This window comes from Falco cherrug, chromosome 1 (genome assembly GCF_023634085.1).
Source record: "Falco cherrug isolate bFalChe1 chromosome 1, bFalChe1.pri, whole genome shotgun sequence".
Classification (NCBI taxonomy): Eukaryota; Metazoa; Chordata; class Aves; order Falconiformes; family Falconidae; genus Falco; species Falco cherrug.
In genome coordinates this window covers 78,550,887-78,564,400 of record NC_073697.1, presented here as the reverse complement: position 1 = coordinate 78,564,400, position 13,514 = coordinate 78,550,887, and the positions used below count along the sequence as shown (strand labels likewise).

At 41.7% G+C, this 13,514-nt stretch overlaps 1 protein-coding gene across 1 annotated transcript; it reads right to left on the bottom strand.

The window, feature by feature from the left end:
- Positions 1–439: 439 nt before the first annotated feature.
- Positions 440–7,887, bottom strand: FGB (fibrinogen beta chain). Its single transcript, XM_005438633.3, has 8 exons — positions 7,751–7,887; positions 6,012–6,215; positions 4,618–4,801; positions 3,825–4,052; positions 3,095–3,208; positions 2,398–2,520; positions 1,951–2,236; positions 440–1,032 (listed from the first exon to the last, which is right to left on the bottom strand). The coding sequence occupies exons 1-8, from the start codon at positions 7,826–7,828 to the stop codon at positions 804–806; spliced, it is 1,446 nt and encodes a 481-aa protein (XP_005438690.1). The 5' UTR covers positions 7,829–7,887; the 3' UTR covers positions 440–803.
- Positions 7,888–13,514: the final 5,627 nt, after the last annotated feature.

The window sequence follows — 13,514 nt, the reverse complement described above, 5'->3', positions numbered from 1 at the left end:
GGCTACCGAGGGAGCATAGACCAATAGCTTCGGTGAAATACCCAACCTTCACCTACCCTATGACTGGTGTCACTAACTGCTCTAGTCCCACAATACTGACTGTTTGAAAGGCATAGAGCCAGGTCTTCTAATACTGGATTTTATTCTATCCTGTGATAAAAGACTGTGGGAGGGTAGAAGGGATATTAAGAGGCACAGTATGTAAGCTAGGTCCCAGGAAAGGGCATGTTTTGTCCAGCATTCAGGATTTGAACTAAGTGACTGGTGAGCTACCCATTTCTTAAATATTATCTTTTCACTTTATTCCTTCTCAGCTCATTACACAGGTAGCTACCGTTACCTTTGTAATACAAAAGAAAATGACTGTCCCTAATTTAGTGGAATGCATTTGCTTCTCCATGCATAATGCATAAATACTTAGGAATCATGTGAAGAGAAGTTTACTTTTAAGGCTTTATTTAATTTTTAGAAAACATTTTAAAATAATCCTCTCTCTCTTCAAACATGTATATAAGTCCTTTGTAAAAGAGTGAAACAAGCTGGGTCTTGGGTTTTTTTATCAGTGTTACTCTATACTAGTTCTGTCTTGCGAACAAATGAAAAATGGAACAAAACCCACTTGTGAGTTATTTTCATCGGTCAGATTTTGATTTAAAATTGACATAGCTTTTCACTTAAGGTCACAATATGCTCATACATATTTGGTTCTCATATGTAAAGACAAGTCTGAATACTGTGGCTAAAAAGATAACCATGTACAAATATTAAAAGAAAATCCCTGATTCTGTGCATTTTGATAATGGTTAATCTGGAAAGTATGGCCTGATTTTCATGCTCATCTTCTTCATTGAATACCATGACCCTTTCCAGTTCATCCATACAACACCATCATCTGTACCATGTTTTGACATATCCCAGCTGTAGGTCCCTCCCCAATAATATCTGCCGTTGGGGTTGGCTGAGTGGCAGCGGTTGTACCACCATCCACCACCATCTTCTTTAGAACACTGTTTTCTTGGATCTGCAGTTAACCTGGTGAGGGAAAAAAATATTGTTGAGAGTGACAGATTAACTGTAAGCAAACAGATTACCAGAGCGTGTACACCTGCCCCTATACCAAAATTTTCAAACCATAATAAACATTTAAAGTGCTCTCTGAACTTTCTTTAAAAGATTGACCATCATAAGTGTGTGCTACACGGTGCACTTGGAAGGTGAAGCAGCTAAGAAAAACAAGTCAAATTTTGGCTGCATCTCTTTGGGAGTGTAATTTTAGTTTACCAAATGATAACTACAATTACTTCTAGTTCATAACGATAACTGCAATATCAATGCAATTTGAAGACATAAACCAATGAGAAATGTATGTCTTCCCAACCTAAAAAATTCCTTTGCTCATTAATATGTAATCAGGTATTAAGATAAAGACATAGCACATAGTTTAGAGATACAGTGCTAAAGTATGTACTTTACATCTGAGCACCTGTCTTCTGAGTAGGCAGAACTTTGCTTTTTAAATAGCACATGCTACCCGTCTCTTTCCTCTGGATTCATTAGGTGTTACTGATGTGAGTACCAATATTCCGACTTAAGCAAGACAGTGTCCTCAGCTCTGCCACCATCAGTCTCTGAGAATGAATATATTGCACCCAGATTTACTGATTTGTCTGTGGTAACATCATTCATGGAATTAATAGAATCCAGTATGCTTGCTTCTTACTTGGTCGTAGAGCAGCACTAACCTGATATATAGTTTCACCCACCCTTGGCTACACTAAGAGAACTGCCTGGACAACTGCCTGGACATTTGACTGGTAACTTGCAGGGATAAAACATAGTTTAAGATACTACGAAGTGCTGTGAAAACTAACAGCAAATTAGAGAACTATTCTATATTCAGCTCTATTTTAAGCTCTATTTTTATTTTAAACATCTAATGCAAGTACATACCATCCATCATTGTCTCTGTCATAAGTACTGAAGAACATGCCATTGTGAATTGTCATTGTCCTGTTTTCTCCATGCACCTGAGAAGCTCCTTCCATTAGTGCATTGCCTGCAGTGCCTTTGTAGTTACTAACTGAAAGCTGATACTTGTTTCCTTCATTCTGTATGGTGAAACCTCCGTAATGAGCTGACACTTTATCACCATTCCAGTCCTCCATTTCAATTAAAACTTCAGTGGGACCTATTTTGGTAAGCTGGCTGATCTTGTCATTTCCAAGCCAATATTCACCTGAGAAGCAACAAGTGAGAGTCCTGTGAAACAGATGTCACAATATACTACAAGGAAAAATTATGATTTGCCTATGGGTCTGCCAAAGTGGATGAGTTAATTTAAAAAAATCAAAATGCTTCAAGAAATACCAGAAAACAGTTTCATGCTCAGTGTTTTACCTGGTGTATCACAGTAGTTCTTCCCTCCACTCTTCGCAACATTTCCAAATCCTTTTTTATATTCATCCCATACTCTTCCAAAATTAACACTGCCGTCCTGGCGGTTCTGAATCAAAGTCCAGCCTGCAGAAGTGGCAGGTTTTAGATTAAATTGCCATTGAGCAGGGAGCATGAGACATTAAGATACTTTTATCTTCCTTTTATCAGCTCTTTTATCTTCATCACAAGATAAGTAGAGCATATGGCTTCCTGGCAGCAGGTATTAGTTTTCACTGCTTATGAGCTCAGCTTGCCATTTTTGCTTGCACTTAAGTAGCACCTTGCTTCATAAAGAAAGGTGGAAAAAGCAGAACTTAATGGACTGCCCCAGTTTTCTGTCTAGTGCATAGTAGCAGGGTAAGAAATCGGCCAGGCCGTCCTTGTCTGCCCACCCACACATGGTCCATTCTAGTCATAGTAAGATACATTTTTATTTACCAACCCTATCCCAGCAATTTATTTCCAGTTTCTTTATAAAAGTATCCTACTGCACGTCTGAAGATGACCAAGACTTTTCTGAATGAGTCAGACTTAATTCTCAAATAATTACAAAATTTATAACAACTCCCTATTAGTTTGTATAAAATGCAAATTACTAATATGATTTTTTGTAGCATCCCTATCAATTATTTTAACAACATAGTTATTTTGCACTAACCTCCTTTATCTGTTTGCATGTCACAGTACACTCTGTATGGTTTGACAAAAGGACCTGGCTGGATGATGTACATTTCGGATACTTCACCTCCCTTTCTGAAAATATCCTCACATTCTGCAAGAATAAACCAGAGACACTGTTACTGAAAGAGCTGTGAACTTCAACAATCTTCTTATCCTTTGGTTTGCTGATTATAAGGGATCAATTTTAAATACACATATCATTCTACTTTCATTTTGATTTCTGTGATAGATCATGTGAAAGAATCAGGGAAGAAAGAACAGTGCACCTGCATTGTTCTACTTTGCCAAACAGGAATTTCTAAGAGTTCATATTGAGCAATGGAAGACTGTGTACTTGCCAGTGACTTTTTGAACTAGATAAGCTTGTGAAAAAAGAACCTTTCTTGACTGAAAAAAATTCAAGGGCACAACTATGATAGTCACAAATGTATCACCTCCACCTTACAAAGACCATGAAGCACATATTTCTTTAAAATGCTACTGGTCACTAATGAAGACAGATATTGGGTAAGAGGATCTTTGTTCTAACCAGTATAGGCATCTATAAAATATTTTTTTTTTCATTTAGTATCACTTTAGATCTTTTCTGCTATTCCAATCAATGACACAGGCTTCAGAGGCATGTTCAAACTAATTGAATGACGCATCTATCGATTTGCACGGTGATATAAATGGGGAAAATGATGTCATTATAGTTGAACGAGTACCTTTGCCTGAAACCACTGGAATATTACAGGAAACAACACATGGGGAACGGCAGTAGTCCACCTGGGTTGCAATGGCATTTTCCAGTTTTTGTATCTTTTTGTGTAAAGAATCCACAACTGCACGAAGGACCCTGAGGCTAGATGGGATGTTATTGTCCAGATTATCCTTTATGTAACTATAATGCAATTCCACTTCTGTGTTGTACTGAGAAAGTATATCATCATTGTCTAGAAAAGCAAAGAAATTAAAAGCAGATTAGTTTTCAACATGCTTTCCAGTTATGAAATAATGAAGATCAATCTGTAAGCACAATTTGAGAAGCCACTTCTTTCCTTAGCCGGGAGGAAGGATAGGCACTTCTTTTCTTACACAATGTGCAAAAACTGCGCAGAGATTCTCAGGAAAGTGGTACATGTATATTGCTATTTCTTTGCTAGCTAGTAGATTTATCACTGGTGCTATATTCTCCCAAAGAACTATAATTAGCTTCTTTCCAGGGAGCCATAGTGCCAAGCCAGGAGCTGGGCATAAAGGGATGGGATGGACACAGGAAAGCAGTTAAGGGGAGAACACAACCCTTATGTTTAAGAGCCCTGTATGAATCTTGCCTTAGTATGAGATCCATTCCTTTGCCCCTCTCAAAGGATTTTTTTGAGGTTTAACAGGACATGGTCATGGAACCCTACTTCACTAGATATTCCACTGTATTTTTATTTTTTTGAAGAAGTAACAGTAGCAATGCCAATAGAACTGCAATACCATTTACTCTAGTAATTCACAGAAATAGCATACCTTTTCTTTGTTTTTGTGTCTTTACCAGTTTATCATCTAGAGCTGTCACATATTCATAGAAAGTTGTAGAGGTATCAGACAGTTTGCTCACTTTGTCCTTTAGGTCACGAACAACTGATTTCACATTTTTTTCCTGCTTTACCAGTGTAGTTTGCAGCTCACATCCAGTTGGACACAGCACTCCCTTAAAAAAACAAACACACACACAAAAAACCACAACAAAAAGAACTGTGAATAAAAGTCAAGATAAAAATTTTCTAATCCCATCAGTGAATAACCATAACTTTGAACACACTGAATACTTAGTAATGTGAGACCAGATATTTAAGCACCTAGATAAGAACCCAAGACATTCAACTTCTATGAAGCAGTTTCAGCCTGAAGGTCAGGAAGAAGCCCTGAGTCCCCCAGGAGGACTTTTCTTGAAGATCTTGGGAAAAGCACTCTCTCTTCATACTTTTTGCTCTACTATAGGCTTTTCACTTTTCTGCACTGTTAAATGTTCAGTGTTAAGCCATCTGAACTATGATTAAAGCCTGTTGCACGTTTGTATCTAGCCCTTTACTCTTTCACTAGCCTCAGAGAATCAACCATGTTCTCTACATCTTGTTATATGCATCACTTGTGAAATGGCCACATGATCTCGATATTATCATCTCAAGAAGCTGAACTTCTGCAACAAGCACCGCACCATCAAGGACAGCAGTGTTTTAAAAAGAAGTAGGAAATTCTGAAGTCCTGTGAGAACCAAAACACCTCAGCAGCAGCGGGACTCCACCGTAACCATGTATTCAGTATGCTGTAAGAGACTCATTTGTTGGAAACCTCCATGAGCAAATCTGCTCTCAGATACTAAGATGACTCTCAGCACCGTTATAGCTTGCATTTTCCAGCAGAGAGAGTACTGCAAGGCAGCAAGGAGTATGCTAGACCTTAGCACGCTTGCAAGCTCTTCCATAAGGGCAGTGACTGAGGATAGACTATACTTTCAAACAAATCGTCAGAAAATATTTTTTTTGTTTGTTTGCTCCCTAGGGTTCCTTGAGATTATCTGAAATTCAAGACAGCACTTCTGCAGAGTTTTTTTTTTGGGGGGGTCCTTCTTAATAGTTACTTATGCAAAGCCACATGGAAAACACAGTCTAACCCACAGATACTTCCTTTCCTCACGTACGGTTCAACTCTCATCTCCCCATCTTCGCCGTAGGCTGTCTGACTGCGACTAATCCCATAGACTCTGTTCCATTACTCTTCTGCACGCAGTCCTACCAACCTCAAGCAAATTGAAACAAAGTTGGGCTGCTTTAAATGAACGACCATTCCTTAGGTGGCAAAGAAAACCCCACGTGGGGTGCACTAGAAGAAAATGACTGTCTCAACAGGCAGACATATACCAGCTCGTCCAGAGGATGCTTGCAGCCACCAGCGTCGGGGTAGATGATATGTTCTTTCTTGTCCCCTGGCTTCACCCGCTTTTGGGGCCGGGGCTGGTACCCAGTCCCGCTGATGGGAGGTGCCACGGGCCGCAGTGTGGGGGCTGCTTCCCGTCTTTTGTCCAGGGGTCGGTGTCCTCGAACCCCGAGCTGAGGGGTGTCATCCTGCAAAGCCAGGGGGAGAAGAAACTCTCTGAGTCTGGGATTGCTACTGTAAAATGCAATGCACAGAGCGGAGGCATCTGTTCAGCACTCTTTGGTATTTTAAAGAGCAAAGAAAACCACGGAATGGAATGAAAAAAGCAATAATGGAAATATTATACTGGCATGATGTAAAAGTCATTGCTATGCCCTCCCCTGTAAGACTAGTCACTCTCCTGCCACCTAGACGTACACAAACTAAAAAGCCTTCAAACCAAAGCAAAACAGTATTTCAATAGTTCATTCTGACCAAGGAATAAAGTTTATATAGCTGAGAGCCTCTAAGCACCATGAAACTTGAAGCAGTAGGATAAAGAAAAAAGTAATTAGGCATTCTTGGGGCTAAGAAGAATATTCAGCATCACAATATCAGTGTTCCAATTCTTCACTAGGCTACAGGAAAATTTGTAAGGTCTCAGAAAATCAGGCCGCATCGGTCAAATACATCATCAGGTCTCGGGCCACATGCTACCTATTGATTGATGGAATTAGGAAAAGCATTCAATAACATCTCTTAGTGTAGGCTTTTAGAGCTGCCTCTGATGCATACATTCCCCATCTCTGCGAAAGATGAGAAAGTCTAGAAGGCTGAGCAAGGAAAACAGACCTGGTCCCTAAGCACTTGCTGAAACTAAACCATTTGAATTAATAGTTATTTGAATTACTGAATCAAAACCTTTGACCATCTCTAGTCCCACTCAGACATAGCTACAAATAAACGGTTTTAAGGATCCGGGATCAGAGGCTTCAAGTCATTTCAAAAGTAGGCAGTATACAAATCATAAAATCGCTGAAAATGGTTTAGCATAGTAGTCAATGTACAGACACAAATGTTTAGATTGTGTAACAGAAAATAATCTCATTTCTGATTACCCTGCTCTATTTAATTTTTGCAGGGATTTTCAAAATGTAAAAAAGGTACTGAGATTCTAAATTGTATTTCCCATTAAAACATTTTACCTGAAACTAAATATAGGTTAAACTGTTTAGATTGATCCTCATTGCTTGCCTTTTTGTTTAACAATCGTTACCTCTCCATTTCCAATGCAAAGCATGGCAGTTAATTTTGTTTTCAATGTGCCCTGAATCCGTAGAAATGTTTTTACTGTCTTTGAGACAGGACATGATTAATTACACATTTCTGCTTCTTTGCACCCGATATTGTCTGTAACATCATGTGTCAACATTGCTAAATTAATACCCTTAAATAAATTCAGGTAAATAACTAATCTTCTCATCAGACATTCTTCATTCCCTATAGAAAAAGAAAATAAATAGGAAGAAAATATATCCAGACTCAGAAAATAACTACTGTGCAGTTACATACACACAAAGAAATAACACAAAGGTTTTTTCTTTGAACACTTCAAGCAGAAAAACAACATGCACTGGATTATTTTTTCCCGCAGCTTCCAATTTAGCTAATTCACAGGAGTAAGTCATGCATGCAGTTAAATTAAATAACTTTTACTATTACTAATTATGAACAATATTACAACCTCATCATCATAGTCAGCAGATCCTTGTTGGGATTTAACAGAGGAAACACAGAGCAGGAACAGCAGGAGCAGTTTCATGGTGCTGGCTTGCTTGAGAGCTTAATGACCTTCTCCCACCAGCAGCTCTGGCAAGGAGAGGTCCTCTCTGTTCCTATATATACAGGCGGCAACCCTCATTTCCAGCTTGACGGTGATAGGACCAACCCTTCCGAGCAATCACTGCATCTCTGTTAATATTCAACCTTTCTCTTCACTGTGTGCCTGAATACATTTGTTGTTGAGCAATTTATCTGGACAACTCTTATCTACATGTCCCAGAGACCTCTGTTGATGCTGGCATCAAATACATGTTTAAATCCTTAAAAGCACCTCCTGCTCAGATTACACAAGGTTACCATTTCCTAAAAAATCACACGTCTTTTAAACGAGTTGAAAAGGTGAACATCCAAAGAAAAGAAGCATTGTCAGATGTCACACTGTGACGTCTCCTTTTTTGCTCTCTGCTGAAAATTTGAATGTTTCAGAAATATCATATTACATTTAAATTAAACTCACATCATACAGATTGCTGCATTTTTCTAAATAGTTCTGATGGTGCCGGATAGGTATGCACGTCCTTGGGTATCTTTAAGTACAAAAGCAAAAAAAGAGTATATTACATTCATCACATTAATTTTGAATGAAGACATTGTTTTGATCTAATTAAAGATCAGATTACTATTGTAAGCATAAAACAATGCTATTCCATTACTTTAGCAATATGAAATTGTAAATGACCTAGAGTAATTACATTTTACATATTAATTTGCTGGTTTCCTTTTTTAATACAAAAAGTGTATCTGTCAAATATTATTTAAATATTTTTAATAATCTTCTAGAAGACAGAGCATGAAGTTACTTGTAATCATACTGGAATACTCAAACATGCTTTCTGATGCTTTATGAGAGTATGGCGTATCACTGGTCTCACATTAGTGGTGTTTTAACATTTCAGTGTCTTTATACCCTGTGATTTTCTTGTGATCATAATATAATGAATTAAATAAAATGTGCCAAGTGAGGGCCAACATATTTTTCTAAAGTCATTCAAATTGATGTCTGAAGACATAAAGAGATGCAAACCATGGGCTAAGGTTCCATTTAAAGACCAACTTGATGGAGCAGATTTTACGGTAAGCAAAGATGAGAACAGCTAAAATTGCTTGGCTTACACATTTTTCCTGTATTCATGCTGTTGTCAGAATTCTTCTGAACTATGGAGATTCCCGAAATATGAAAACTATTTAACTGAATGGTTTAATTATTAAACAGCTTGGAACAAAATCAGCCGTGGCTCAATGAGCTCTAACTCCACTGAATTTGATCCCTTGCAGGGGGACATCACCAACACCATTAGATTTCAAAGAACACAATCTTCTCCCCAAGGGGATTAAGGAAATCTGCCTAAGGCCAAACCCAGTATCATTAACATGCTATTTTCATGCAAAGACGATAGCCAAGATATTATCACTGGTTCCAGGCACATCCCAAACTTAAATGCAGTATTCCCCCCATGTGCGTCTGAGGGAAGTTCAGTTACCCTCATCTTACATATAAGAAAGGGACTAAGTGATGCTGAACCCTTGCTCAGGGCTTACAGGTTGCTTCTGGTACAGTGGAATTAAAAGAAGGTCTCACTAGTCCCGAGATAGAAACTTACTCTGAAATCATCCTTGCTCAGTCTAAACAAATCTTAATTACATGTATGATATTTGTCCTAAATCCATTCTGAAATCATCACCATGTTCTGCTATAATTTACACTGTCCTGCAGGCATTAAGTACTCTTCACCCCCCTGTGAAGAAGCGTGGCTGTGGCTGTGCAGCGGGTGTTGATGGGGACTGGATGACGGGGACTGGATGATGAGGACTGGCATGGGAGCCACCAAGCCTGCTGTAGAGTCATAGCACAGGAAACTCCCAGGCTCCATCTGCCTTCAGATGGAATTTCCCCTTTGAAACTCAGCCTTTACCCTCCTGGCTCCAATACTTTTCGTTGGCTTCCCCAAGAGAGTTGGGTGGTTGTGTCTCCCTGGGGATTTACCAGGAATAGCACATCTATGTCCTGCCACAGCAGGTTTGTAGCTTTATGTCAAATAAGCAGATGCCCCAGGATGGGGATCATGCCACTGGTGACCACTCATCTGGTAAGCGGAGACCTTGTCTGTGCTGCAAAGGTTTTGTTTTATCAGCAAACCCCAGTCCACATCTGGAACTGCATACAGAGCAATCTATACTGGCAAGCGTATGCATATATAGAAAAACATTTTGGCAGAACAACTTAACCTTTGTTAGCATGCTGTTTCTTCTGTCATGCTTTCAACTGTTACAGTTAGGCTGACACTCTCTAAGGATTGAACGAAGCCTTCTGAACGACCAAACCCGTGGCTTAAATGTCTTCTAAAAGTGGTACCAAAGAAGCCTTCTCTTCAAAACAGGACACAATCTTTTTTCCTTCATATTCCCTCCTCCAACTCACATGGTTAACGAGAAGCTGTTCCCAGAGTTAACGTGGTAGCGACACCTCAACGCACCCACCGTTAGGAACTGTAATAATACAACACAGACTGGATGGTATTCCAGGACATCCCTTTGTACAGTATGTTTGTACTGAAAAGGCACTTACTGGCAGAGGCGTGTGTGCGTTTTGAGGAATGACTGTTTGCATGCTGCCCGGGGTGTTTGTTGTGCCGACGTGTCTGTCAGTGGTGCAACCCTCTTTACACAAACCCCCATTGGGCAAGTCACGGCCACCGGATCGTGGCTCTTCAGAGCTGAACATGGCCCCCAAGGTGGCCTTGGGGTGGGGGAACAGAACCTTCTTGAGCCCCCATGAGCTACAGTGTTTACTAAATTCAATTTTAAAATAGGAATTGACTTAGAAATGACCTTTCAAACAACTAGTGTGGTAATAGTGTCATAGTATAAAAAGAATACTGTAAATTTAAATATTCATCTCCGCTGAGATGAATATTGTCATTTCTTGCTTTTACCAGTAACAAATATCACATCAAAGGTTTCTCGTAAAAGAGAATTGATGCTGCCTTCATGTTCTGGGAGCAAGCAAGTTCTTAATGAGCAGGGCTGCTCACTTTAGCATTAAAACAGCACTAAAAGTACAAGCAACTTCCCAGTCACCTTCTTCTAAGTAGTGATTTATAAAAAATTACAGAGTTTTGCAGCTGTGGCTGACATGCAAGAAGACATCAAGTAGCTGCATATAATAAAAACCAATGAATAAAGTGCATGTTCTAATCAATATTGGTGACCTGATTTGTTGAAGTTCTGGGGCTAAATTTCCCCTTAGACTAAATCTTCTAGAAAAAAACTTAAATTATTACAGGAATTAATTTGTCCTCCGATTTTCTAAAGCTTTACAAGGACGTCAAGAAATAGGCCAAGATTATAAATTTCTGAGGGGTATGTTTACTTGTAAAAAAATGAGAACAACTACAAAGCCATGTGAACACTAATAATAATAGTAATGAACAGCACATACAAGTGAAGTTTTCTTGCAAAATAGAAGTGGATTTTTTTTTTCTTGGATTGCAACAATAGCCTGCATTTCAAACTTGGTTTCCTCTAAAAAGGCAGTAAAAATAAGCCCGATTTCTTTCAACAGACAATAGAAAGGAAACAACTATATTGTGACACTCTGTATGTTGGCAGAGATTAGTCCTTAAACCATTTCCACACATCATAATCCACCGTTCAGTCAACTGACCAATCAATGGGCACATGCTATTCTGTGTGTAAACTTAAAGCCAAAACCTGTTTGAAACCTTTTGCCCCCCAAATCTCCTTTTAAACCTCGCATATCTTCAATCTAACCCCAGCAGCCAGGGAGGACACGACAGACTTGCGCCATTTTGACACACTGCCTGGTGGAGTTTGCACCCCGGGCTGCACTTAAAGCAAGGACAGACGATGCTCCCCCTCCTCGTGGTGCCATGCTGACCTTTAGCAGGGGCTCCCAAACCCAGCAGAGATCCCCGGCATCACCGGATGGATTACCAAAATAGGTGCTCATGTTAAACATGAAACCTGGCTGGCTTGGCTTGAAACAGAGCTGGCAACACTCCCCCACTGTCAGTGGCACAATGTAATGGACACCTCTCCACCAGACCAGGAACTGGGTGTCACAGCCACTTGGAGCACTGTAGAGGAACTGTAGAGGAATCGTAGGGTAATGAAGCTGAGTTGATTAACATTGATGACATACAGCTGTGGGCTGGCTTGGAAGGGGGTGGGCTGGCTGATGTGGACAAGGTGCAGCTGTGGCTGGTTCTGCTGAGTAGTTAAATAGCTCTAAGGGGGAGGGAGGGGAAGGACCTTGTGAAGAGGAGCACTGGGTAGAGAGAGGCACCTGGAAGAAGCAGAGGGAGGGGAGAGAGTGTCCAGGATGTAGGAGAGGGCCTGGATGAGAAGAGGCTGGCTGGGAGAGGAGCCTGGAGAAGGAAGACCCTGGATACAGCAGAGGCAAGAAGCATGGTGGGCTGAAGAAACATCCCGGACAGCAGATGAACTGTTGAAACCTTGTGGGGGGTCGGTGGCTGTGCTGGGGCAAGGTGTGGGAGCTGCTTATGGAAGTTAACCTGGGATGGTAAAAGCCTTGTTCAGCTGGCTAGTTTGGATAGTGGCAAAATGCAGTCCTGGTTACCACTGCATCTTAAATAACTAGGTATGGTTCAGCCAGTGCAGCCACCAGGAAGGATGCATCAGCTCCAGAAAAGGGATGGCCATTACACCATGCAGGCGATTTATGTGCCAGAAATAATCCCAGGCTAATGTTATCCTGTAGTAAATAAAAGAGTATGGGTTTGAAGCAATTGATGTTGTGCTGGATAACTTTTAGCCCAAACCAGCTTGCAGCCTGTTCCGTGGTGGGGTGGGCACGGCATGGGTGATGGGGTGAGGTGGCTGTGAGGCTGCAGCTCATGTGCCAGCCAGGTGCTGCCTTTGGCAAGGAGGGGAGAGCAGGTATGGCAGGGGAGCAGTTTGTATGTGTGCATCTGGTTATTCTGCTTACTGAGGCAAGTGACGGATCAGCTGATGTGTTGGGATGTGTTTGGAAAGGCCCTACACGCTCTTCTCGGTCACAAGGCACACCCTGGCACCAGGGCAGGGCTTGCTGGCTCCTTCACATGTATCTCCATCAAAAGGACGTCCTGCGGACTACAACTAAAGATCCTTTTTCCAAAAGCCCAACCATGAGGGCTAGCCAGCATCCTGCACCCACATCATGCCCCTTTCTTTCGTTCAGAGGTGGTGTTTCAGGCCTGGGACTATTTTCTTGCCCACACACGCTTTGTGTGGCTCCCCGAACAGGCTTTATCCCTGACAACTCGCAGAGACTACACCACTTGGAAGCTGCAGCTGCGGAGGCCGAGGATTTCTGCAGTCAGGCCGCGCAGCGCACGTTGCGCCCCTCAGCGCGGGGAGCCACTGCAGGCACCGCACCCGCCCCTCACCGCTCCGCGCCAGGTGCGGTGAAACACCGGGAGCCTTTCGCACAGCTGAACATTGCGCTCTCCCGGCCGCTGCCCGGCACTGCAGCCCTCCCACGGACTCGCCCGCCGCGGGGGTCCCACCCCCCGCCGCACGCTCGGACGGCGCCGGCGGGGATCGAACCCTCGGCCCTCCGCCCGCCGCGGGGGGGGGGGGGGGGGGGGGGGGGGGGCGTAAGCCCCGCCCCATCCGCCTTCACTGCCCGCCCCTTGCGCGCT

What these genes read in the sequence shown, in the direction of transcription:
- FGB (XM_005438633.3), bottom strand. Translation starts at nt 7,828, where the DNA reads ATGAAACTGCTCCTGCTGTTCCTGCTCTGTGTTTCCTCTGTTAAATCC. An exon ending in GACACAAAAACAAAGAAAAG is followed by an intron (nt 4,053 to 4,617) that starts GTATGCTATTTC and finishes TTGCTTTTCTAG; the next exon opens with ACAATGATGATATACTTTCT. An exon ending in GACAGAGACAATGATGGATG is followed by an intron (nt 1,033 to 1,950) that starts GTATGTACTTGC and finishes TTCCCTCACCAG; the next exon opens with GTTAACTGCAGATCCAAGAA.